This window comes from Aotus nancymaae, unplaced genomic scaffold (assembly GCF_030222135.1).
Source record: "Aotus nancymaae isolate 86718 unplaced genomic scaffold, 86718_ANA_hifiasm-v0.15.2.pri h1tg000015l_0, whole genome shotgun sequence".
In the NCBI taxonomy this organism is placed as follows: domain Eukaryota; kingdom Metazoa; phylum Chordata; class Mammalia; order Primates; family Aotidae; genus Aotus; species Aotus nancymaae.
In genome coordinates, this window is record NW_026988426.1 from 3104335 (window position 1) to 3130290 (window position 25956).

At 47.9% G+C, this 25956-nt stretch overlaps 1 protein-coding gene across 3 annotated transcripts in view; it reads right to left on the reverse strand.

Moving 5' to 3' along the window:
- CYTH3 (cytohesin 3) overlaps positions 1-25956 on the reverse strand; it is a 112448-nt gene that overhangs the window by 3288 nt on the left and 83204 nt on the right. For all 3 annotated transcript variants that reach the window (XM_064376454.1, XM_012455482.3, XM_012455483.3), the window contains exons 2-12: positions 24550-24632; positions 21683-21747; positions 21065-21131; positions 12351-12469; positions 8871-8951; positions 6345-6457; positions 5975-6123; positions 5679-5790; positions 563-639; positions 374-445; positions 101-255 (exon numbers count right to left, since the gene is read on the reverse strand). In XM_064376454.1, the coding sequence (XP_064232524.1) occupies positions 101-255; positions 374-445; positions 563-639; positions 5679-5790; positions 5975-6123; positions 6345-6457; positions 8871-8951; positions 12351-12469; positions 21065-21131; positions 21683-21747; positions 24550-24632 (1093 nt within the window). The remainder of the gene's footprint in view (positions 1-100; positions 256-373; positions 446-562; positions 640-5678; positions 5791-5974; positions 6124-6344; positions 6458-8870; positions 8952-12350; positions 12470-21064; positions 21132-21682; positions 21748-24549; positions 24633-25956) is intronic.

Here is a 25956-nt window from a genome sequence, read left to right on the forward strand (position 1 = left end):
CACTCTTGCAAATGGAAGCGTCCATGTTCCAGACCATACACCCCACCTCCAAGTGGCACGAGAAGATGGGCGTGACCCCGGCCCCCAAGGTCCCACTTACTTGATGGATTTCATCCACTCTTCCTTCTCCTCCGGGCTGGGTGCTGAGATCCGGTACACCACGTGGTTCCCCTCTACCACACGGCCGTCAGCCTCTGTCTTACAGGCCTTGATGACCTGCCCTTTGTGGCTGGGATTGTAGAGCTCAAAACAGTTCTGGTGGAGAAAAAGAGAGGGGAGGCCATCACAGGGGCTTCAGGCCAGGTTCCCTACAAGCAGTAAGCATGGCTCCCAGGTGGCTGGTGGGAGAGAAGGTGCAGGAGGAGAAGCTTACGGGTTTCCGGGGGTCCTCCACCTCCCTGATGCTGAGGTTTTCTAATGGGATGATTCCCCTGGGCTCCTTATCCTACAAGAGAAAAGTGCATGGCAGGACTCACTGTGGGTCACCGGCCTGAGGGTCCCTTGGCCCTGGGACAGTTCTGTGACTGCTGGGAGGAGGCCAAGAAGGCCTGGCCTTACTTACTGTTGTGTATTCAAAGTAATAGAGGCAGTTATCGGTCAGGATGAACCACCGGCGCTTCCAGGTCTTCACGCGCCCTCCTAGAAGCAGAAGGGCCCCATGAGTCCACGTTCCGTGCACAGGGAGCCCGTGGGTCCAAGAGGGGGCCCTGGACCTGCAGAGACCACTGTGTTTTCAGAAAGGCTGCCAGGCACCAGGCTTGGGTTTAGGTGTCCTTCGGTGTTCCCACTGCGGGGCCCTGCATGCATCCACCCCGCCCACGCCGGTGCCCTCTCCGTGGCACCGAGGGGCCCCCTCCATGACACGACCGCGCTCCAATTCACTTCCTGGGAGAGTTAGTGGGATGGATGGCCTCATTTCCCAACATGAGATGGCAGCATGATGAAGTCAGGGCTGCTCGCCCGGCTCTGTGCAGGGCCTGACCCCACCGTGTCAGGCGGTTATCACATTATGGAGGCCCTCAGGCAGCCCTGGGATCCATCAAAATCAATCACCCTGGGCCCAGGGAATCATGAGATTGAATTAATTTTGTAACAAGATCTGGAGCACACATGCACACTCACGCACCCCCATCTGTACCTGCCCTCCTCTAAGGGAAGGAAATCTCTGATCCTTAAACATTCAGCAGAGACAAACTCACTTCAGCTGCTAGCCTTGCCTGTGTTTGTTTTTTAAATAATTCAACAAAAAACGCGCATGGCAATGAATTCAAGTGCTCCCTGGGGCACTAGGCCCTCTCTGCCCCATGACTCCCCAGCGCTGTGGAGCACACTGGCTTTCTCTGTGACAGGTGGGTAGGGGAGGAGCCCTCGGGGCTGAGGGTCCCAGGCCTCCCTGCGTGGGGGCCAGCACAGGTGTTGGGGCCTGGAGGGAAGATGGTGGAAGAAGGGCTCTGCGGGTCACCAGGACACAGGGTGCTATCCCTGTTGGGGCCTGGTTTGCAGAGACCATGGGTGAGGGGAACCAGCTGCAGGTGGGAGGAAACCCTGGCCCAGCAGAGCAGGAGGCCAGACTGGGTCTCCGCAGCCCCTCTGGGACCCTCTGGCCCCTGCCTCACTCAGCGCTGCCATCCTCCTTTGATGCCTAACACAGCCTGCAATGCGGCTGCCACCTCCAGCTTGAGAGAGGAACCCAGCATCCAGCGGCCCTCCCCTCCCCCCAGGACTCAGTCTCACCAGTGTCCCAACAGTCCACCCATTAAAGGTTCTGTCTAGACCATGGTCTGGCCAAATACGCCCCCAAGATTCTGGCTGCATCTCTCCTGCCCTCAAATCTGCCCCTCCCAACATCTCTCCTGTGCCCTGGCCGAGGCTTCCACTCCCCGAGCCCCTACAAGCTGCTCTGTCACTGGAACCCTCTGCCCCAAATGTGCAGGTCCACCTCACTCATCCCCTTGAAGACCCAGCCAGGCCCACAGCAAGACCCAAAGTCCTCAGGGCCCTCGTGTGCCTGTTTCACCAAGGGTTCCATGCTCCATATGCAAGCTGTTGGCCTTCACCTTCCCCACCTCGGCTGCAGTGTACCAGGGGGGCCCAGGTCCACGAGGGAGGGCAGGAGACCCTGGGGGCAACCCCACCTTGTCTCACAGTCCTCCAGTGAGCAGGGAGACACGTTCTCTGTCCCCAAGACCCTGGGACAGGAGGACAGTGCTGATTCCTTCCAGGCACTTGCTCCAGCTGGAGCTGCTGTGGCAGAATCAGCTGACAGCAACTCCACTACCCTGACATCCATCACTGTCACTGTCACCTCTGTTTCCCTCCAGAGACTCCAGAGCATGCCCCGCTCCAGCTGCACTTATGCCACCTGCCATCCCCCAAGCAGTGGCCAGAGGCATCTTTTCAAAAAATGTGGCAATCATGCCCCTCCCTGCTTGAAGCTCCTGAAAGGTCCTACTGCACTAGGCCTTAGACAGAACTCCTTGGTTGGCAGCAGGGGCCACCCTTCCAGGCTCACTAGCTGTGGCCTTCCTCCCTGGCCAGCTGTCCAAGTCTCGAGCTCTTGGAGAGTTCATCCAGGAGCCCCCAGGCCGTGTGCTTCTATCCAGTGCCTGCTCCACGGTGGACAGCCAAGGGCCTGTGTGTTGTACTAGCCTGCCTGCCTGGCTCCTGCCTGGGAAGGGTCTGCCTGGAGGCCTCTCAGCTCCACCCTGGGCCCCCGCTCACACCCGCCATGGAGAGCCCCATCCCTGTCCAGTCCACAGGGCCAGGGGATTCTTGCAGGCTGGGACTGCAGGCCTGGGGCAGTGGGGTGAAGTGCTTGGTCTCAAAGCCCAGCCAGGCTCTGCTCATGTTTGTTTCTGGCCACATCACACAACACTCTCACCTACAGACGAGAGCCTGGCTTCTGGAACCTGCCGACAGGAACCACACTTTCTCTCTGCAAGTTTCTGTTTTCATTGCTGTGACCAGGCATGTGCGTGGGCGTGCACACATGGGTCCACATGCATTAACACTCACAGCACGTGCACACACTTTCTCCACGACAGCTCAGCTTGGACCACCTCCTATGATTCTTTTTTTTGGTAACTGAATGATTCAAGACTCAAAGTCTTAAGTTACCAACAATCATAAGCCATCCCTGTGTACACAGCAGGGCTCCTATGCTCTGGCAAAGCATCCAGCCCTTTTCAAGACCACCTGCTCTACAAGCAAATCTACAATAAGAACGCAACCAAGCCAGGCCACACTCCCTGCTGAGCATACGCCTGGAAGCACATTCTAGATTCTGCACCCATCTCGTCCGCCTCCAGCCAGGGCCCTAGCTCACCAGCCTTTGGTCTCAAACTTTGCTCCTGAGACCACAGTGGACACAGAGGCTGCCTGGGTGGGAGAGGCCAAGGAAGCCAGCACCCTGGAGCAGTAGCCACTCACTGCGCCACCCACCACACTGAGGCCATGCCAGCTGCACCAGTCTCACCAGGGCCCCCGCTTGGCACCCGGCGCCCAGCCAGCTCTTGGTTCCCGTGAGTGCTGTGTGCACTCATTTCATGGCCTGTTTATCTGCCCAACCAGAAAACAGGTTAGACAACACGAGCTCTGCTGTGCCTTCATTTCATTCACGAGTTTACATCTCTAGAGCCGATCCCTCCCTGGTGGCAGAGGACACGTGAGCTGCCAGGCAGGCTGACGGCATCACTGTCCCTCGAGAGGACACTGGGGGGCAATGCAGGAGCCAGAAAGGAGGCATCAAATCCAACAAACACCCCAATGATCCCGGCCAAAGTGCCTACTGGTGTTTCAGACACATCCCTCCTCCCGCCCTCACTCTAGAACATCGCAGGATGTTATCTGAATCGGTCTCTTAGGCACCCACGCCCAAGGCCATGGTGCTAGGTTTTCAGGCAAATATCTAGAATTACCCTAAACCTCAGCATAGCCAGAAGAAAGTCAAACAACAATGGCCAAGGTCAAAGACCCTAATGGGGACAGCAGGCCTGTGGGGCTCACATCCGTTCAATCAGCTGAGGAGGCCTGTGCCTTTCACACCACCATTATGCCATGTCTCATCCTCCCTTGATAATTTTTTTTTTTTTGAGACAAGGTCTCACTCTGTCGCCCACACTGGAGTACAGCAGCAGAGTCACAGCTCACTGGAGCCTCAACCTCAAGGGCCTCAGGCGATCCTCCTGCCTCAGCTTCCCTTGTAGCTGGGACTACAGGCACACACCATCATGCCAGGCTAGTTTTTATTTTTTGTAAAGACGGGGTTTCACTATATTGCCCAGACTGGTCTCAAGCTCCTGGCCTAAGCAATCCTCCCGCCTCAGCCTCCCAAAGCACTAGGATTGTATGCATGAGCCACTGAATCTGGCTGATAAATTTTTCTTTTGAGACAGAGTCTCACTCTGTCACCCAGGCTGCAGTGCAATGGCACAATCTCAGCTCACTGCAGCCTCCACCTCCCAGGTCAAGTGATTCTCCTGCCTCAGCCTCCTGAGCAGTTGAGATTACAGGTGCACACCACTATACACAGCTAATACTTTGTATTTTTAGTAGAGATGGGGTTTCACCATATTAGTCAGGCTGGTCTTGAACTCCTGACCTCAGGTGATCTGCCCACCTCAGCCTCCCAAAGTTTTGGAATTACAGGCATGAGCCACTGCACCCGGCTGATAAAATTTTTTAAAAATCACTAGGATGCTCCACCCCAGGTCTTACGTGCTGCCCAGTGGCCACTTGCTCTCAGAAGGGCTTGCGTGAACTCAGTCACTGCATCTCTTGGCTTCACTGTGGGTATAAGGCAACTGTCCCCACCCCACAGGCAAAATGCCCCTCAACATTCCTAAAACTACCTGTAAGTGCCCTAAATTGCCCCAAAAGCCTCTAGAGCGCTCCCGAAATCCCTCCATGAGCTGCTGGGTTAGTATGGGGTGGATGGTGATGCCGCAGGGACAGGGCTGGCTGTCAGCTTCTCTACTGCTGCAGGCCCCTAAACACACGGGATGGGGGACAAGTCGGTTCCCCCACAGCATCCCCATGTGCTCCAGGTCCCGGCCACGCTCAGCCCCGTCCCTGAGGGTAGGCGTAGCATTCACCGCACCGTGCATGGCGCAGTCCCAGCAAGTCCACAGATGGATCAGATGAATGGCAGCCACACAGCGGAGCTCACACAGACCAACGTGGGGAGACCGAGAGGAATGAGCCGCTGGGGTGCAGGAAGCCACTGGGTACCTACCTCCTAAAGCAGGACAAGCAGGGACAGCCCGTCACAGAACAGAAAGGTGGGAGCCACAGGCAGAAGGAAAACAACAAGAAGGCACATTTAAACCACGCGTCAAAAATCACAGCCACACCAAACCAAGAGAGAGGCACACAGGTTCTGTGGAGATAATGAGCTTGCTTCTCGTGCAGGAAGCTGCCCTGGCTGGACCTGGACGCTAACTCAGTAGTTTTCTGGGATGGGCCATGCAGCCCGGGCATTACTTTCTGCACAGACATGGCTCAGACAAGCGGCCGTGGTCCGTGCGGTTACTGAGAGCAGGCTCTGGCTTAACTGTGTTTCTTTTTAATGTCTCTGCCTGAAGTGGGGGACATTCCTACAATGAGCTTGGGAGAAACCCAAAGGGCTGCTGCCATGGGCAGAGGGGTCACGGCCCAGATCCCACTCAGCCGGGGCTCACCCAGCTTCAGGAGCCAGCCCTCGCGGTCAGGGTTGAAGAAGGTGTGTGTCAGGTCATTCCCATCATCCTCTGGAATCTTAAATGGCTCGTTCTTAATGCTCTCATACAAATTCTGCAAGGAGGAAAAAACAGCAGCAGGTTCAGCGATTCAGAGGAAAGTGGCTGGCCAGGCGTAAAGCTCAGCAGGATCAGGGCAGCAAGGAGACTTGGGAGGCACATCTACAGTCACAGGCACTGTGGCCGCTCACAGCGAAGAGATCCTAGAGACGGCAGCGGCCTCGGGCCGGGGAGCTCACCCTCAGCAGCTCCTCAGGGAGGTCCCCGCCCTCGTTGATGCCGCGGTTCATGGCGATGAACCGTTCTGCCGTGGGCTTGTCACGCACGTTGTGGTTGTGCAGGCTGGTGTTGAGCATGATGATGGCGAATGACAGCACGTAGCACGTGTCTGCAATGAGTCCGGGGGTGCTGGGCTCAGCCAGAACCTCCATGGACAGTGGGACCCTGAGTGCTGGGGGACCGCCTGCGAGAGGTGCCTGGCCCACAGCTCATCCTCGCTCAGGGAAGGTAGGCCCCAGGAACACACGCTGGACTGTGCCCGCTGAAGCCACCCGCTCCAGAGCTGGAGGCTGTGCCTGGCGAGGGGCCAAGCTGTGACTCTGCACTGACCTGTGGACTGGAAGACCCCGGGGTTGCACAAGCAGTATCGAGAAGCGAAAGCCTCCATCATACGATCAATCTTCTGGGCCTCCCCGGGCAGCCTGAAGCTCCATAAGAACTGCCTGTGGAGACAACCAAAGCCAAGGGGCGGCCGTGTCAGAACCAACACCGCATCATGGCCAAGGACAGCTTCTGCCCTGCTCAGGAAGGGTGTTTTCCTCCTGGGCCTGGGGTACAGCTCTGGCAGGGGCTTGGGGGTGCAGAGACAGAAAGGAGAAGAGCCAGGACAGTTTCCTTCTGTTTGGTAACTCAACACACACTTACTGATGGTCCACCTTTTTGTAACTACAACCAATTCAGCAGCGAGGCCAGTTGTCTCTGCCTAAAAAGTAAATGTCCAGGATCCTGGCACTTCTCCGTCCCCACTGCCATCATCTCCTGCTGCTGCCAGGTGATCACCAGAGCCCTGCCTGTCCTCCTCTCAGAACTCCCACCCACGAGGCAGAGCCAGAGTCCACAGGACAGTGTCCAAACCCCCCCTACAACAGTACTGGGTGCTGTGGCCTGAAGCTGCTACTGCCACTGCCTTGCTGGGGAGACATACTCCTGCCTCAGGAACCAGGCCCAGTAGCCACTCATACCCTCAAGCATCCCCTCTGACTGAGGTCTCCCTGGCTGCCCTGCCTGGAATTGCAATCCCCCCAGCTGAGCACCACCCCCCACCCTCCCCACCCCCGCTTCCCTTTCTTGCTTTCCTCGGCTATGTGGCACCGCCCCCACTACCTGCCTTATCCACTTCCTAGCAGCCCAGGTGTGAGCCCCAGGGGCAGGGGCTGCAGTCCCCATGGCCAGCTGTGGCCTCCCCACCAGCTGCTCAGCTATGTCTAACACTACTGTGGATTTAGCACAAGGATTAGGACTGAGTTAGACAAGGCTCCAATTAAGTCTCTGGGCTATCCATGGTTTTTAAATATGGATCCCACCAGCCATCGGTGGGGGGATGCAGCCTGGCCTCACTGGGGCTCCTCCTCTGTGCATCCCTCACACGAGGTAGGCCCCCAGGCTCCTTCCTCTGCCCTTTCCTCCTAGGATTCCAGCCACATTTGGCCCCACTCTCTGCCAGGCCCCATCTTCTCCGCCAGGCCTGCACTGGCAGCCTTCAGATTCAACACGACTGCCTCTCCTCCACTCTTAGGCCGGCCACCCAGGGTCACCCCTCACTCCCTCTCTGCTTCACGTTCACCAGCAAAGATGCACCTACCTGCCGCCCCACTGCCGCGGCCTCCCTGCCCACCTCACAGCAGTGATGAGTCCCAAGTCAGCCCGCACACCTCTCCCCATACAGGCTTGCCGTTTCCCTTAGGGCAAAAGCCAATATCCGCACAGCAGCTCCTCAGGCCACAGGACCTGCCTGCATCCCTGCCCACCCTATGCCTTCATCAGGCTCTCTCTGCAGGGCTATGCCAGGCTCCCACAGCTGTGGGGAATTAACAGGAATCTCTCCGGCTCTGGCAAAAGACTGATGGACTGAAAGAAATGAAGTCACAGCAGCAAGGGGTGTGCCAGATGCCCCTTCCAGACTCACCAGGCCTGTGCCTCTCTGGACGTACAGCTTCCCGAAACGGGATCTGATAAGCCTGAACTGTGGCTGCAGGATTCTTATCTGTTGCTAACTCTCAGCGCACTGTTCAGCCCCAGGCTGCACTGTGAGCACGTCACGAGGGTCCCACAGAAACGCTGCCAACATTGCAGTCTGCACTTGAGGAGGGGCCACAAGGAAACAGACCACGTAAACGAGAACAGGGTAAGAAGCAAAATGTCCAAGAACATGACAAGATGTGGCTCGATTTTCTCGGCTGAGGGCAGGCTGAGGCAGCTCCCACAAGAGGCCCTGCCTCCTCTCCCGTGGATGCTGCTGAGTGCTGGCTCAGGGTCAAGGCCCAGAACAGATGAAGAGCCCCCACAACTCAGCCGGGGCACCAAGGAAGGAGGCAAGATGACTTCTTGCTTCCAGAGCAGGAAGAAAACGTGCAGGAAGGGCAGCTAGAGGAGGTGTCCAGGGAGTGTATCCCAGACACAAAAACAGGCCTGCCAAGGGTGTCTGGCCAGGGGTGGCCCCCAATGGCAAGAAACCTACATCCTCCCTGGCACACTCAGGTATCCATGAGTTTGGTGTCTGAGGTCAAATCTGGTGGAAGTAACCCCATGTAGCACCAATGCCACTTCATACAGAGCTTGGGAAGAAGGCTTGAACTATTGCCAAACAGCATTAAAAACAAAAGCAAAATGAACAGAAGGAGCACCAGTGGCCATCGTGAGGAGAGCATGGCCCCGATCCAGAGCACATGCCCCAATTCCTATCCAGACCTGTTCAGTGTCACACAACATTAGCTGGATCATCTGGAACAGGAGCCAGCATCTGCTAGACTTGTGTGGGACTGAGTTACCTGGAGTCAATTCACTACCACTGCTGCTCAGGCAGCAATCCTCTGGCCTCCCCCATCCGCTCAACACCTACCAAATGGTAACACTTACCTTAAGGCTTGGACAAGGTTGAGATCAGCAAACTCATGGAGTTCAACAAAAGCTTGAAGAACTTTAATATTAAATTCATCCCTGGGAAAAAAAGAAATCAGTTTCAAATCTAATGCACATTATTCCAATCATTTTAAAAGATACGGTTTATGAATAATGTGGCTATGAACATTTATGCACAAATTTTTGCATGGCCATATGGTTTTTTAAAAAACTAGTATTTTTTGTAGAGGCAGGGCTCGATATGTTACCCAGGCTGGTCTGGAACTCCTGGGCTCAAGCAATCCCCCCACCTCTCTTGGCCTCCCAAAGCACTGGGATTACAGGCATTGAGCCACCACATTTAGCCACATTTTTATTTCTACTGAGTAAAAATCTAAGAGTGGAATTACTGGCTTCCATGTTAAAGTTTATGTTTTGCATTCTGAGGAACTCCCAGACTGATTTCCAAAGCATCATTTTATATCTCATCAGCAATGTATAAGGGTTTGACTTCCCTGCAGGCTTGATGGCATTTGTACATGTCCCTTTTATTACAGCGAGCCTAATGGGTATGAAATGGTATCTCATTGTGGTTTCAATTTCCATCTCCTTGATGATCAACTGAGCATTTTTTTTTTCCTGTGCTTACTGGCCACTTGTCTATCTTCTTTGCAGAAATGTCTATTCAGATCCTTTGCCATTTTACAATTGAGTAATTTTTGTTATTTTTACTCTTATTTGGAGAAGTTCTTTATATAATCTAGATATAAGTCTTTAGCAGATTATAAGGACTGAATCAGTATGATAGTCTTTATAATCTGCTAAGGACTTATATCTAGATTATATAAAGAGAAATATTATATTAAGATATTTGCAAGTCATACTGATTTATTTGTATTTTTTGTAGAGGCAGAGCTCACTATGTTACCCAGGATAGCCTGTGGGTTGTCTTTTTACTTTTTTTTTTTTTTTAGGCTAGTCAAATGAAGCAGGGGGAGTGGGGAAGGAACAAAGAAATCTGGGACTGATAAACCAGCTGTAAACACCATCACACCCGGCCCAGCCTTCACTTTCTTGATGTCTTCTGAAGCACAATATTTTGATGAGGAGTTCAACAAATTTGTGCTTTTGGTGTCATATTTAAGAAATTCTTACCTAATTTGAGATCACAGAGATTCGCTCTGTGTTTTCTTCTAAGTGTTTTACAGTTTTACGTCTTACATTTAGGTCTTTGATCCATTTTAATTGTTGTATCTGGTTAGGTGCCCACTACCATTCTTTTGCATGTGGATTTCCAGTTATCTCAACACCATTTGTTGAAAAGACTATTCTTCCCGCCACTGAAATTATCCTGGTACCTTGTTGAAAATTATTTGACAGTAAATGTGAGGGTTTTATCTCTGGATTCTCAATGCTATTCCATGATTTATATACGTCTATCCTTATGTCAGTCTTACACTGTCTTGATTATATATGGTGTTTCGTTTTTGTTTTGTTTTGTTTTGTTTTTTTGCTGTTTGTTTTTTTAGACAGAGTCTCACTCTGTCACCCAGGCTGGAGTGCAATGGAGTGCATGATTTTGGCTCACTGCAACCTCTGCCTCCCAGGTTCAAGTGATTCTCCTACCTCAGCCTCCCCAGTGGCTAGGATCACAGGCACCTGCCATCATGCCTAACTAATTTTTGTATTTTTGTTGATGAGGTTTCACCACGTTGGCCAGACTGGTCTCAAACTCCTGACCTCATGATGCACCCACCTCAGCCTCCCCAAGTGCTGGGCTTACAGGCATGAGCCACTACGCCTGGCCACTTTAGTCTACTTTGTAATCGGGAAATGTTAGTTCTGCAACTTTGTTCTTTTTAAAGACTGCTGTGGTTATTCTGGGTCCCTTGAATTTCCATACTAATTTTAGGTTGAGCAACTTCTACAAAGAAGTCAGCTGGGATTTCAATAGAAAGTACATTAAATCTGTAGATAAATGTTGGAATATTGGCATCTTAGCAATAGTAAGCCCTCCAATCCATGAACATGGGATGCTTTTCCATTTATTTAGGCGTTTTCATTTTTTTCAACGTTTTGTGGTTTTTGGAGTAAAAATGTTGCTTTTTTGTTAAATTTATCCTAAGTATCTTATTCCTTTTAATGCTATTATAAATGGAGCTGTTTACTTAATATCTTCTTCAGTTTATTGCTTGCTATTGTATAGAAATACAATTGAGTTTTGTATAATGACTGTATCATGCAACCTTACTGAATTTATTACCTCTAATAGTTTTTAATGATTCCTTAGGATTTTCTACATACATGATTGCATCATCTGCAAAGAGAATTTAATTTCTTCCTTTCCAATTTGAATGTCTTTATTTTCTTGTCTAACTGCCCTGGCAAGATGTGCCAGCACTGAGCTGAACAGCAGTGCTAAGAGGAGACATCCTTGTCTTGTTCTTGATCTTAGGGGGAAAGCAGTCAGTCTTTCAGCATTAAGTATGATGTTAAGTTGTGGGGGTTTTTTTATAGGCACCCTCCATCATGTTGAGGAAGTTCCTCATCTGTCTTAGCTTTTTATGGGTTTTTATCGTGAAGGAGTTTTGAGTTCTGTCAAATGCCTTTCCTATGTTTGTTGAGAAGATCATGTGGGTTTTGTCCTTTATTTGAATGACATGGTATATTACTTTAACTGACTTTTATATGTTGAACTAACCTTGGCATTCATGGGATGAGTCCCGCTTGGTGCATAATCCTTTTCACATATTGCTGCCTATATATTATAGTCATAAGAGATATGGGCCGCAGTTTTCTAGTGATATCTTTGGTTTGGGTATCAGGTAGTACTGGCCTCACAGAATGAGTTGGGAAGTATTCTACTTTCCATTTTTGATCAAGTACTTTAAAAAAAAAAAAAAAGCTAAAAACAGAAACCACCCAAATTCAGGAACTGTTGGGATTCTGTTTAAAAACACTTTCTTCTGGTCTTTGACAAAAGTCTGTTTTGGTACACTTAGGGCGTGTGCTGCCTCAGCATTTTGCCCTAACCTCTGCTAAGCCAGTAGAGGTCAGAAAGTAAAAGTAAATCTGACTTGCTGCTTTCCATTTAAAAAATTAACTTTCCAAAGCCTTTATTCATACTACAGGTAACAGAGGAAAGAAAACCATTAAGAAATCTGGCATATTTCTGGGCAAAACAGAAGATACAGTAAGATGCTTTCCAAGATAAGGAGAAAGGGGCAGCAGCATTATCAGTTCTAAGAAAAGGATTCCAGAGAAGCATGGATCTCATCTGGCCCCAGAATACCCTAATGCCTCCCTCCTCCCACGGACATGGGAGAGGAACCGGTTTCAAAGGGCTTACTTGGTATTGAGAAGAAGCATGTGGATGCCCAAGCCTGTGACTGTATCATGCCTTTAGGCTGTGATGGCCCCAAAAGTGGTGTGTGAGCCTAGATCAAGCTGCAGGGCTGAGTGGCCCCAGGTAGGGCTGTGCATCCTCCTCTAACTCACCTTTCACCCAGGTAGTCCCCAATGACAGTCTTATTTAGGCCTTCTCCTTTATAAAGGAACTGGGCGACGTCTTCTGGGGAACTCTGTAGCAGGTCATTTTCTATTAGAAACTGAATTCCCTGAAGAACATTAGAAAGGAAGCACTGGTTAGGAGCGTCACTCAAACTCATTTTTCAAAGACAGAAATACACTTAGTGTCATGATTTTACTAGTATGGACACTGCAAAAATAATACCAGAGACACCCATACAACTGCGCAATCTGATTTTCCCAACTCCATACTACATTTTATACAACAAAGAAATGCACATTCATTACTCCTGGCAGTTTAACAAGTTAAAAGACAAATAAATGGGTTACTGAACAAACCATTACAAGTGGTTAATAAAAACTATAAAGGCAGAAGTAACAATAATGTTAGATCTCCCAAGCTTAGGAAGATGGATTATTCTGTGTCTGCGAGGAACACTTTGTGGATGGTGGCCACTGCTGGTTGGCCAACCTGGCACCAGTCCCAGGGAGGCAGGGAGCAGGTGGTACCAGTCCCCACTCCTTGACATCCCTTCACTAGAGAGGCACTTTTCTGGCTGCCTTTGGCACTAGAAATGACCTTTTGACCCAGATGTAGCCAAACAGACAGAAAGAGAAGGCTGGAGGGAAAGCTTTTCATTTCCTGGTAAAAAGGGGCCCATGAGCCAGCACTGCTCTTCCGCCTCCTTTCTGCCTTGAACACAGATGTGATGACGTAGAGGCCACTACGTAAGAGCCATAGTGGCCATCTTACGTGGGGATCCCTGAGATGAGCACGGGGACCCCATTCTTGCCACTCAGAAGCCATCTACTGCTGCTACACAGCTGTGTGAGAAGATAAACCTCCACAGTGTAAGATATTTTTTGTTGGATTTTCTGCTACCTGATACCAAAAACATATTAACTGGCATGATGTGCCACCGAGCTCATGACAGTCAAAGTTCATGCCCACCCTAGGCACTGCAGCACAGCTGGCAATCTCAAAGGCAACAGGCTGCACCTGGCCTGAATCAGCTGAGCACTGTCTCATGACAAGTCCCAGGAACCTATAATAATAGAAATTTTTACCTCTGACATAGCTTTGCAACTAGTTTCAAAGTATGTGTTGGCAAGGCTGGTAAAGGAATGGGGAATTCAGAAATCAAATTGCCAGGAGGCCATTTCTACAAATTCAGAGAGGCTCTATCCAGCTAAGATTCTCAGTACCCAAGACCAGGGCTGCCTCGTACCCTCATGGTCCGTCCAGAGACTTTCTATTATTATTATTTTAAACACACGAGTGTCCACAGCAGCCTTATTTCCAAAAACTGCAAACAGCCAATAAGAGAACTGATCAATACATTCTGACATAATCACACGATGGAAGACTATATAGCAATGCAATGGAATGAACAGTCACTAACATGAATGACTCTCACAGACATGATATGAAACAAAAGACAACATGGAAGAGTATTTCAATTCCATTCACAGAAGGTTTTAAAAAGGCAAAACTAACTTATGGTGATTAAGGACTGGTTACCTTGGGGAGTGAATTCCCTAGGATAAGGCATCGGAAAGGTACCCTGTAATAGTCTACAACTGCAGCTTGTTCTGGGTTGTAGTTATGTGAGTATACTAATTTACAAATATTCTTTAAGCTGTACATTCGGAATTTGTGCACCATAATTTAATATATTAACCTCAAAAAAATTAGTAAGTCTAACAATCCTAAATCAATTCTCATATGTATCTGGGGGAGTTTAAGTGGGTATACCCAAGGGGAAACCATCTAAATTGCAAGACACACATACACTGTAGCAATGCAGGACTGGTCCTTAGACATCCCTAATCCAGCCCAAGTTCACTGAAAACAAAGCCTGAGGCAGGAGAGACAGTCCTAGGGCTTTGCTACTGGCTGCAAGTGAGGAAAACAAGTGAGGAAAACAAGTGAAGCAGGTGGAGAAGCCTGGTGAGGCCATCAGCTGCAGGTGGGAGGGGGAGGCAGGGACACCCTCAGGGACCATTAGTTGTCCTGTCATCTCTGAGGTCCCAAGGCTGGGGGTCTGACCTTGCATGGCAAAGACCCCTGCCACTGTCAGCTGAAGTCCCAGGAACTGAATGGACTTGGGCATGAGGCTTCCATGAATTCCTCTGGATGCTCAAGACCTGCCCTAAAATTCAAAACATCCAAAAAAAACTAGGGCATTTATTGGAGAATGCTATCTGGAAGGTGACACAGAGACAAGCAGAGGAGGAGGACACAGAAGCTCTGTGTCCAATCACATGTGTCCTGTGAGACAGAGGAAAAGGCGCAGAGGAGGCCACAAGACGATGGAGGCCGAGACCACAGTGAGGCACCCACAGCTGTGGAGACCAGGAGGGCAGCAGCCGCCAGAAGCCAGAAACAAGGCTGGAAGGACTTCTCAGAGTCTAAGCAGCAATCCTGCCCACACCCTGGATCTTGGACTTCTGGCCTACTGAACTGAGCGACAATAGATTTCTTGTTTTTTTTGTTTTTGTTTTTTTTTTTGAGACGGAGTTTTGCTCTTGTTACCCAGGCTGGAGTGCAATGGCGCGTATCTCGGCTCACCGCAACCTCCGCCTCCTGGGTTCAGGCAATTCTCCTGCCTCGGCCTCCTGAGTAGCTGGGATTACAGGCACACGCCACCATGCCCAGCTAATTTTTTGTATTTTTAGTAGAGACGGGGTTTCACCATGTTGACCAGGATGGTCTCGATCTCTTGACCTCGTGATCCACCCGCCTCGGCCTCCCAAAGTGCTGGGATTACAGGCGTGAGCCACCGCGCCCGGCAGATTTCTTGTTTTAAACTACCAAGTTTGTGGTCATTTGACATGGAGCCTTAAAATACTAATACATTAGGTAAATACTCATAAAAGAAAGTGAGTGTTCTAACACTAGAAAATGTTAGTACTTTAAAATGCCATTTATAAAGTCAAACAGCAGAAATGGGGGCGGTGGCACCATTTGACCCACTATACCTGTTTTATCTTTTTCCGTTTCTCTTCTACGTGATTAGGTGATAGACCTCCTACTTCTAGGTGTGGGTAGCAGTCAGAAGACAGCTGGATTTTATTTTTTTTAACTTAATATCCAGATGTCTGGGTTTTAAGTCACTTTTCCTCAGCACTGCTTCCCTGCCGTCTTTGATCCAGTGTTCCCTGATAAGCTCGCTATGCTTCTCATTTCTTCTTAGGTAAGCTGATCTTTCCTTCCTGGAAATTTAATGAATTTCTCTATCCATGAGTTTTACGATATTTTATTTGAAACATCTATGTGTATAAGCCTTTTAAATTTTTATCCAGCTTGGCATTTGGTGGGGCCTTTAAATCTAAAGATTTTTCTTAGTTCTAAAATACTCCAAGATTTCTTTGAAATATTTCCTCTCCTCCATTTTTCATTCTCTCCTTCTGAGACTTCTATTAGATGAAATTTGGGCTGCTGGACCCATCTTGTATGTTTTCTTGTAGTTCTGTGCAAATCTGGATAAAGAATTCTTAAACTCTCCTTTAGCACACATCCACTCTTCAACCACATCTTCTCCATGTGCTCAAGAGATTACGTGATAGACCTACTTTTCATTTCCAAGGTTCTTTTTCACAACACTCCATTTTTGTATTACGGATAAGAAACGTCCAATCGTATCTCTTTGATGATATTTATAATGTAACAAACATCCTACTTTAAAAAGTTTCCTTTATTGTTTCTTTTTTGCTTTTTGTTTTGTTTTTGTTTTTTGAGATGGAGTCTCGCTCTTATCACTCAGGCTGGAATACAATGGTGCAATCTTGGCTCACTGCAACCTCCACCTCCTGGGTTCAAGCAATTCTCCCACCTTAGCCTCCTGAGTAGCTGGGATTACAGGCACCCACAACCACATCCAGCTAATTTTTTTGTATTTTTTAGTAGAAATGGGGTTTCACCCTGTTAGCCAGGTTGGTCTCAAACTTCTGACTTCAGGCGATCCACCCACCTCAACCTCTCAAAGTGCTGAGTACAGGAGTGAGCCACTGCACATGGCCTGCTTCTTCTTTTAAGAGACAAGGTCTCGTTCTGTTTGCCAGGCTAGAGTGCAGTGGTGTAATCACAGCTCACTGCAGCCTCAAACTCCTGGACTCAAGCAATCCTCCTGCCTCAGCCTTCCCGTAGCTGGACTACAGGCACATGTCACCACACCCAGCTTGAAAAAAGCTTTTTTTTTTTTTTTTTGTAAGAGACAAAGTCTTACTGTCACTCAGGCTGGAATGTAGTGGTGCGATCATAGTTCACTATAGCCTCAAACTCCTGGGCTCAAGTGATCTTCCCACCTTAGCTTATCAAGTAGCCGGGACTACAGGTACATACCACCATGCCTGGCTAAATTTTTAAAAAACTGGGGGCCTCGCTATGTTGCCCAGGCTGGTTTTGAACTCCTGAGCTCAAGCGATCCTCCCTGCTGGCCTTCCAAGGTGTCAGGATTACACGCATGAGCCACCCTCCACACCTCTGTTGTTTCTATTAGATCTGTTTCCTCCAGCCTTAGGTCTGTTTGTCCGGTTTCATGTCTCTTTCATGGTGTAGGTTTCCTCAAACATTTGGTGGTGCTTAGTAGGTGTTTGTCTTTGTATTTAAGGGTCCCTGTTTGTCTTAACAGAATGCTGCCTACTTCTGGTTTTCGCTGCAGCAGCCTCCAGTGATCTGGCAGAGGAGGTCAGGCAATGGATGGCTAGTCTCTGGGAGTTGGTATTTCTCCTTCTTGGTCCTGCCACTCACCAAGAACGCTGCCTGTTTTGATGGACTAAGGGCTCCCTCTTGCTTTTCCCACCTGGAGACACAATCGCTGCTAGGCACAAGGTCATGAAAGGGTGACCAGTCTCGGTCCCTCCTACAGTTCTGTTCCCTGAACGTACCTCCTTTGTGCTCAGGGAACCCTGACATTGCTCTCACCACCCACGGCAGTTCTTTCGTGTGTGTGCTGTGGGCACTGCTTCCTTCTTCAGTTTATCCCATTTATCTTCTTTTAGGGATTCCTCAATTTCAAGTCCACTAAGTGAACCCCTGCTTGTCATATAGATTTATAAATTTTATTTAAGGCATTTCTAGGAAATCAGGAATAAAAAAGAGTCTGCAGAGCATTTTCAGCTTCCTTGATCGAATCAAACCTTCCATCTTACTCGTTTATAAACTCAAGTGCTACTTCTAGAAATAATGCACCTGAAAGAAACCAAAGCTCCTTGTTTAAAGTGTTATCACTCTGGGACTTAGAAAACATCACGGCCTGAAGGAATTTATTTACTCTGACAATGCCTTGTTTCACAGTTACATGTTTAGTAGGGGTATGGGGAGGTAGATACAATTTTAAGTTTTGTCTGAAGGATATGAGATCATCCATTGCAGCTGTGAAAAGAATGTCTGTGTCCCCCACAATCCATATGTTGAAACCCAAACCGCCATTGTGATGCCTATCTGGAGATGGAGTCTTTTGGAAGTAATCAGGGTGACCAGGTACGGTGGCTCACCTCTGTAATCCCACCACTTTGGGAGGCCGAGGCAGGCAGATCACGACGTCAGGAGTTCAAGATCAGCCTGGCCAACAAAGTGAAACCCCATCGCTACTAAAAATACAAAAAAATTAGCCAGGCGTGGTGGTGGGCGCCTGTAATCCTAGCTACTCAGGAAGCTGAGGCAGGAGAATCACTTGAATCCAGGAGGCAGAGGTTGCAGTGAGCCGCGATTGTGCCACTGCACTCCAGCCTGGGTGACAGTGCGAGACTCTGTCTCAAAAAAAAAAAAGGAAGTAATCAGGGTTACATGACATGAGGTCTTGGCAGGGGTCCTGGTCTGATGGGATTTGTGCCCTTATAAGAATACCACTCTAGAGTGAGCAAGCTTTCTCTACTCCCCAACATGTGAGGACACAGCAAGAAGGTGGCTGTTAGCAGGCCAGGAAGAGAGCCCTGACCAGAAGCCAACCATGCTGGCCCTCTCATCTCAAACTTCCAGCCTCCAGAACTGTAAGAAAATACATTTCCATTGTTTAAGCATCCCATCTGGGGTACTGTGTTAGGAAAGCTCAAGCAGACTAAGAAAAGTGCTATATCCAACTCTACAAAACCAAGGGACTTTGATAATTTTCCCAGCAAAAGGCCACATGCAGACTCAATGTACCATCTGCTTTTATCAAGCAGCATAATTATAAATAAGTACAATCAGTAATCAATAGTTTTAAAATCTTTTAGGTGAAGAGGAACAAAAAAATGAAGCCTGGTGACCAGTCTGCCACAGCCCAGGCAAAGCAGGTTATGCCAAGTGTTCCATTATTGGAATGCTAAGCATGTGGAGGTTGTTTATATCCTACTGCCCAAGGTCATCACCAAGGTCTGACTGCAAAAATTCAAAAAATTGCAACCTCAGGCATAATAAATGGGTTAAACACAGACTTCCCTGGCTGTGGTAAGCCAATGCCACAGGGATGACTGCTTAGGGCTACCTAGAAACCAACCCCAGGGGCTTCTACCCAGTGCAGCAGATAGTAGCAGTCACAGGCTGCCTTGGAGTCAGGTTCCTCGCTCAGGACAGTGGCGAGTTCCTTGGCTGTTCCGTGCCTCATTTTCCCCAACTGTGAAAGAGGAATTAAAATGGACCCTCCCTACCTCATAAGGTTACTGTAGGAACTTAAGTGTATTAACTAAAGTGCTTCCTCATCATGGTTCCTGACAAACAGTGAGTTCTCTATGTTGGCCCTTATTATAAATCTGACATACGATATATATAAAACAGGAAGACAGGCAAACAGCCTGACAGAGAGGACTTCATAGGCATGAAGATAACTTAATGCTCATGAAGCTGAAAACTCATGCACAGTGGTGCATCACTTTATTTTTTTTTTTGAGATAATCTCTCTTCTCACCCAGACTGGAGTGCAGTGATGCGATATCGGCTCATTGCAAACTCTGCCTCCCGGGTTCAAGCAATTCTCGTGTCTCAGCCTCCTGAGTAGCTGGGATTACAGACACCCACCACCACGCCTGGCTAATTTTGTATTTTTAGTAGAGACAGGGTTTCCCCATGTTGGCCAGGCTGGTCTTGAACTCCTGACCTCAAATGATCCACCTGTCTTGGCCTCCTGAAGTGCTGGGATTATAGGCATGAGCCACCATGCCTGGCCTCAGTGGCATCCCTTTAAAAAGTAAGTATTTATTTATATGTATTTCATGAAATTAGTGTGCTGCCCTGTGCTGCACCACTTGGGTTCCCTTGAAACATAAGGTCCAGTTTTAAGAACATTCACTTTCATAAAGAATCCTGAGATGCTTCCAATGCCTTATTAAATCTGCTGATCACTCTGACTCCATAGTTTCAGCTCCTTAAAGAAAAGCTGTTACCCAAAATACCAAATCATTTCCAAATTCACAAAAGTGACAATTTTCATTCCATCTTGGAGTTGATTTATGCCCCATAAGCAGAGAATTAGAAAGCAACAGGAAAATCTTCACAGTGGCTAGAATGTATGTGTTAAACAAAAACCCTCTTCTGGCTGCAGATGTGCTGGACCTTAAGAAAATCCAGACCTGGCCAGGCACGGTGGCTCATGCCTATAATCTCAGCACTCTGTAAGGACAAGGCGGGCAGATCATCTGAGGTCAGGAGTTCGAGACCAGCCTGGCCAAAATGGTGAAACCCCACTTCTACTAAAAAAATTAGCCAGATGCAGTGGTGCGCACCTGCAGTCCCTGACGTGCAAACCATGAGTAGGGAATAATGACACAAATTTCTGTAAACATCATCTGCAACTGCACCTGCACATATATGAGTTTACAGATCTTAGACCTTGTACAGTGGAATTCTGTAATCAATTAAACATTTCTGAATGAGCAAACAATTAACTGATTAGCACAGAGGCTCAATGCCAGAAAATCAAGGGGAACGTTACAAGTGCAGACTGACGAGACCACAGGAGGGACAGGAACCAGCTCTGCAGCGAGACCTTCCCATGGAAACGCCGTTCCTCTCCTCGACCCTGAAGACTCAGGTCTACCCTTCTTTCTCAAAACCAAAATGTCTTCCAAAGAGCTTCACAGATTCTGCCAAATCCTTTAGATCAGTTTCAAAAACAAGCACTACATGTTTCAGATTTCACTGTTTTCAGGTGTTTCCCTAGAAAATTCAACTTGAGGAAAGAGGAAGATCCTGGCTTAAATGTGGAGGATCCCTTGTTCTTTCACAGACACCTGCTTTTTAAGGTGAATGGAAGAATAAATTCCTGTTATGTGAACCACTTAACCCACCCAGATTATAAAGTCCGTAACCTCTGGACACCTGGCCACTCCCATCCCTGCACCTTCCTAATCACGTGATTCCCTGACTGTAGGGCCCAGCTCAAGCAGGAAGACAAGAACATGAGCCTCAACAGCAATGGCGCTGCCTGGAGTCGTCTGAGGCAGGCCTGGGAGGCCGCTTCCTCAACCAGCAGCTCACTCTGGAAGAAAGGCCTTTCTGTTCAGGGCACCAGCCCTACAAGGCACTTCTGCTTCACCCCACTCGTGAACAGCCCCTTTTTGATAAAAATGTGCCTTCAACTCCCAGCCTCTTATGAGGTGTTATCACCGACCACCTCTGACTTCTGTCCAAAAGGGAGACGGCAATTCAAATCAACCAATCAGTCAATCTCCTGCAGGCCAGAAAATGGAGAGTATTCTCTTACCTTTTTGGGATCCATGTTGAATTTCTTTCTTCCCATGGCTATCTGTTTGTTCCTCTGAGTCGTTTTGCTATTGGTGTGAAATAATTTAAAAATCACTCACGGAGTTTTCATAGTGCAGCTGAGTCATGGCCCTCCAGTGTACTTTCCCCTCAACAACGGGCTCAAGGAAGGGAAGCACAGGCCTTCACGGAGGGGCCTCCAGCCTCCGCGGAGGCGGCAGGAGTGGTGCAGCCGCTGTTGCTCTTTTTTACATTTGATAACTTGAGAGATACTTCAGAAAAAGTTAATGATGCAAACAGTGATTTTAATAAAGCACAGCTCCTTATGATGCAGGCAGGTTAATTTCTGTGCGGGTGAACCCTGAAGTGCCTGTGCTTATGCCTGAATCTATAAAGCTAGATGATGACTTAGAGAGAGGAGGCAATGAGAAGTAACATCCAGGGAAACACCCCTGAACCTCTCCATGAGGAGCAGAAAGGAGCAGGGGGAGAGGAGAGGAATTAACAACTCCACAGGCTACCCACATCCCAACCACTCTCACCCTACTTTTTGCAAGTTTGACTAGAGGATGAAGGTAGAAAAAAAGAGTAAATAGCTTGAAGGTAGTCACATCGTTACCTCTCCTCTGCGGAAGTCAGATTGTCGATCTCTGTCATCACTTCTGCAATTTCATATTTCAGCCTCTGTCAAAAAAGAATAATTTTGAGGTGGGGGGTAGATCTTAACCTTCCTCCCCTGAGACTCAGAGAAATTTCAGTCCTCTTTTTTTTTTTTTTTTTTTTTTGAGACAGAGTTTTGCTCTTGTTACCCAGGCTGGAGTGCAATGGCATGATCTCGGCTCACCGCAACCTCCGCCTCCTGGGTTCAGGCAATTCTCCTGCCTCAGCCTCCTGAGTAGCTGGGATTACAGGCACGCGCCACCGTGCCCAGCTAATTTTTTGTATTTTTTTTAGTAGAGATGGGGTTTCACCATGTTGACCAGGATGGTCTCGATCTCTTGACCTCGTGATCCACCCGCCTCGGCCTCCCAAAGTGCTGGGATTACAGGCGTGAGCCACTGCGCCCGGCCCAATTTCAGTCCTCTTGTGACAAGCTTCCCCGAGGTCTCATCTGAGCATAGTCACAGGGATGGAAAAACCAATACTATTATCAATACAGCTAGAACTTCACAGTCAAAGCCATCACAACTTAGGAGAAAACAAAATTATTTGCTCACTTTTCATCAAATACCAGATTCAGAGGGGTCCACTATGCAGATCCTGGGGTGTCTGTATATGAAATCAAGAAAGGACAGTGGGAGGGAATATCATAGCCGTAAAAAGATAAAACCAAGCCAGGAGTGGTGGCTCACGCCTGCAATCCCAGCACTTAGGAAGGTTGAAGCAGAGAGATCACTTGAGGCCAGGAGTTTGAGAACAGCCTGGGCAATGTAGTAAGGCCCCACTGCTAGAAAAATATAGAAAAATTAGTTGAGCGTGGTAGTACACATCTGTAGTTCTAGCTACCAGAGAGGCTGAGGAGGGAAGATTGTGTGAACCCAGGAGTTCGAGGCTATAGGAAGCGACGATCATACCACTGTACTCCAGTCTGGGAGATAGAGCAAGACTTTGTCTATTGGTGAGGGGCGGAAGGAAAAAAACAGCAATACTACAAATTGCAAGACTTTGTCTACTGGAAAAAAAAAGATAAAACCAGCAATACTGCAAACTGCACTATTCAGCCCTGTCTTGCACACAGTCATCTGCCTCCTCCTTCAACATTGTCTATGTTCTTGGGGAGAAGCTGAGGCTGGGGTGTGTCTCAGGCTTACATCAGTGGTCTCACGCTGAAGCTCAGGTATGTTTAGGTTGGTGGTCTCAGGATCACTTCTATCACCTTGAATAAGATGAAGCACCATGGACAGAGCTCAGAGGGGTGAAAAGAACTGACTCAGGGCACCCAGAGAAGCCAAAGGCATCTTGGGAGACAGACCCCCATTTCCTTTGATGTGGCCCTTACTAATGAGAGAGACCTCTGGAAGTCTCCAACTTCCCTGGATCTCGGTGCTCTCAATGATAAAATGAAGTAGTTAGAGCTAGATTATGAATCCACATTTATCAGCAGGGTGATGACTAATGTCCAAATAATATACATCCTTATTCTTCAACCAGAGAACCAATTTTGGATTATCTAATTTTTTCCAAGAATGAAGGGTAACCTTAGAATAAAAATTTCCATGAATCTCTTTTCAAATACAAAGACATTTTTATTCAGGACCCTATTATTCTGTATGCCAAGACACTCAGACTTAAAATGCAAGCTCTTAGAAAGGAGCTATTGTCTGGCACAAGGCCTGTCCCTGCCATGGCCTGTGAAGCCACATTTATTTTGGCAATGACAATGATTAGGAAGCTTCTCAAAGAAGACCTCCATGTCTGATTGACTTTCCCAAGGAAGCCCCAAACAGAAGGAGCCAAGGCTGGCCACAATTTGACAGAGCAATGCACTGGTCTAACAATCACAGGCTCTCCCACACAGAGACTGTGGCTTTGTTCATGAGCTTCTCCTGTGGGATCTCCCTCTACACCCTGTCCTCTGAGTAAAGTACACAACACAAATGTGGAAGAGCCCATGTTTGTGTGCCTGTGTTTTTATTCCTCTTTGTTTAATGCGTCTTTTTTTTTTTTATTTTGAGACAGGGTCTTGCTCTGTCACCTAGTCTGCAGTGCAGTGAGGCAATCACAGCTCACCATAGACTTAAATTCTCGGGCTAAGGTGATCCTCCCACCTCAGCCTCCCAAGTAGCTGGGACTACAGGTACATGCCACCATGCCCAGCTAAGTTTTATATTGTTTGTAGAGATGGGGTACTTTTTATAAAGATGGAGTATTTTGTATTTTTTAGTAGAGATGGGGTTTCACCATGTTGCCCAGGCTGGTCTTGAACTCCTGGGCTCAAGGGATCCTCCCGCCTCAGCCTCCCCAAGTGCTGGGATTACAGGCGTGAGCCACCGCACCCAGCCTAATGTGTCATTCTACTTCTACCACCTGGTAGGCACTTGGTACACAGCTGGAACCCAATATATGCCTACACATTCATTCAAAGGGTATCTGAGTGCCAAAAATAGAACAGGCAATGTTCTAAGTGCTAGAACATTAACATGCTGGTTAACCAAAGAGGGTGCACAATTTGACAGAGCAATGCACTGGTGGCTTGCTGCTATTAGATGATATGCTGACTGTGGCTCTGGGTTCGCAAGCTGGCTACTGCTGACCTCAGTTCCACAATGTCTTGATTTCTACCCAGGGTCTCACTGCCTGTGTGGAGTCTTTGCTTTCCCTCCCAACTTGATAACTTTTTCACGGTCTTACTGTGATTCTTATATGCACACACTGAACAATTTTTTTTTTTTTTTTTTTTTTTTTTTTACATTTTTTGTGAAGCTACTCTTTTACTATTTTACTCATAAGCAAAAAATAGAGTTTTGGGTTTTTTGGTTTTTTTACCTCAATGTCATCAATAAGTTCCTTTTTTCTTCGACGAATGTCTAGAAGTTCTTCTCTCTCTTCTAATGAGAGGTCTTCAGGAACTGAAAGAAAAAAAATCAAACAACTACTTTGGAGGACAATTTGACAACACCTAACAAGGTTGAGGTGGGTACAGGCTGCCACCCGGTAATTCCACACGCAGGTATTTATCCTAAAGAAATGCTCCCATTGAGACTGTGTCTAAGACACTCATAGGAGCACTCTTTATAACCAGAAAACAGTCTAAGTATTCATCATTAAGAACATGAATAAATTGTGGTATATTCATGAAACAGAATCCCATCCAACAAAAAAATTTTTTTAGGCCAGGCATGGTGGCTCACACCTATAATGTCAGCACTTTGGGAGGCTGAGGCGGGAGGATCACCTGATGTCAGGAGTTCAAGACCAGCCTGGCCGACATAGTGAAACCCTATCTCTACTAAAAAAACAAAAATTAGCCAGGCATGGTGGCAGGTGCCTGTAATCCCAGCTACTTGGGTGACTGAGGCAGGAAAATTGCTTGAACCTGGAAGGTAGAGGTTGCAGTGAGCCCAGATCGCACCACTGCACTCTAGCCTAAGCAAAAGAGCAAGACTCCATCTCAAAAAAAAAAAAAAAAAAAAGAAAAAAAAAAAATTCTTCAGTTGTGTATTTAATTCCTATTTTGTTATTTTGTTAAAGAAACAAAAGATAATGAGTGAAGAGCAAGAGAATATGCAGAGTTTCTAGAGACAAAGAGAATGTGAGAATGGGGTAGTGGAGGAACTGACAGATGAACCAGAAGACAACGCCCAGGAAAAGACCAAAGGCTGACAAAAATGATTCACAGCAGAGCTGACACTCCACTCAAAGACAGGCTGGACTCTTCAATAAATATGTGTGAAGCCAGTTATTTATATGAAAAAAATAAAAGCAGAGTGTACGTTATCAATCATACATATTTTCAATCAATTACAAGTAGATTAAAGGCTTAAATGTGAAGGGCAACACTATACAATTTTTACAAGTGAATACAGGAGAATGTTTTATAATTTTGGGGTAGGGTAGGAGAGGACTTTTTCTTTTTTTGACATAGTCTGTTTCTGTCGTCCAGGCTGGAGTACAGAGGCACAATCTCAGCTCACTGCAACCTCCATCTCCTGGGTTCAAGTGATTCTCCTGTCTTAGCCTCCCAAGTAGCTGGGATTATAGGTGCCCACCACCACACCCAGCTAATTTTTGTATTTTTAGTAAAGATGGGAGTTCACCATGTTGGCCAGGCTGGTCTCGAACTCCTGACCTCAGGTGATTCGCCCAACTTGGCTTCCCAAAGTGCTGGGATTACAAGCGTGAGCCACTGCGTCTGGCCAGGGAAGGACTTCTTAAACAAAACAGACAAAATAT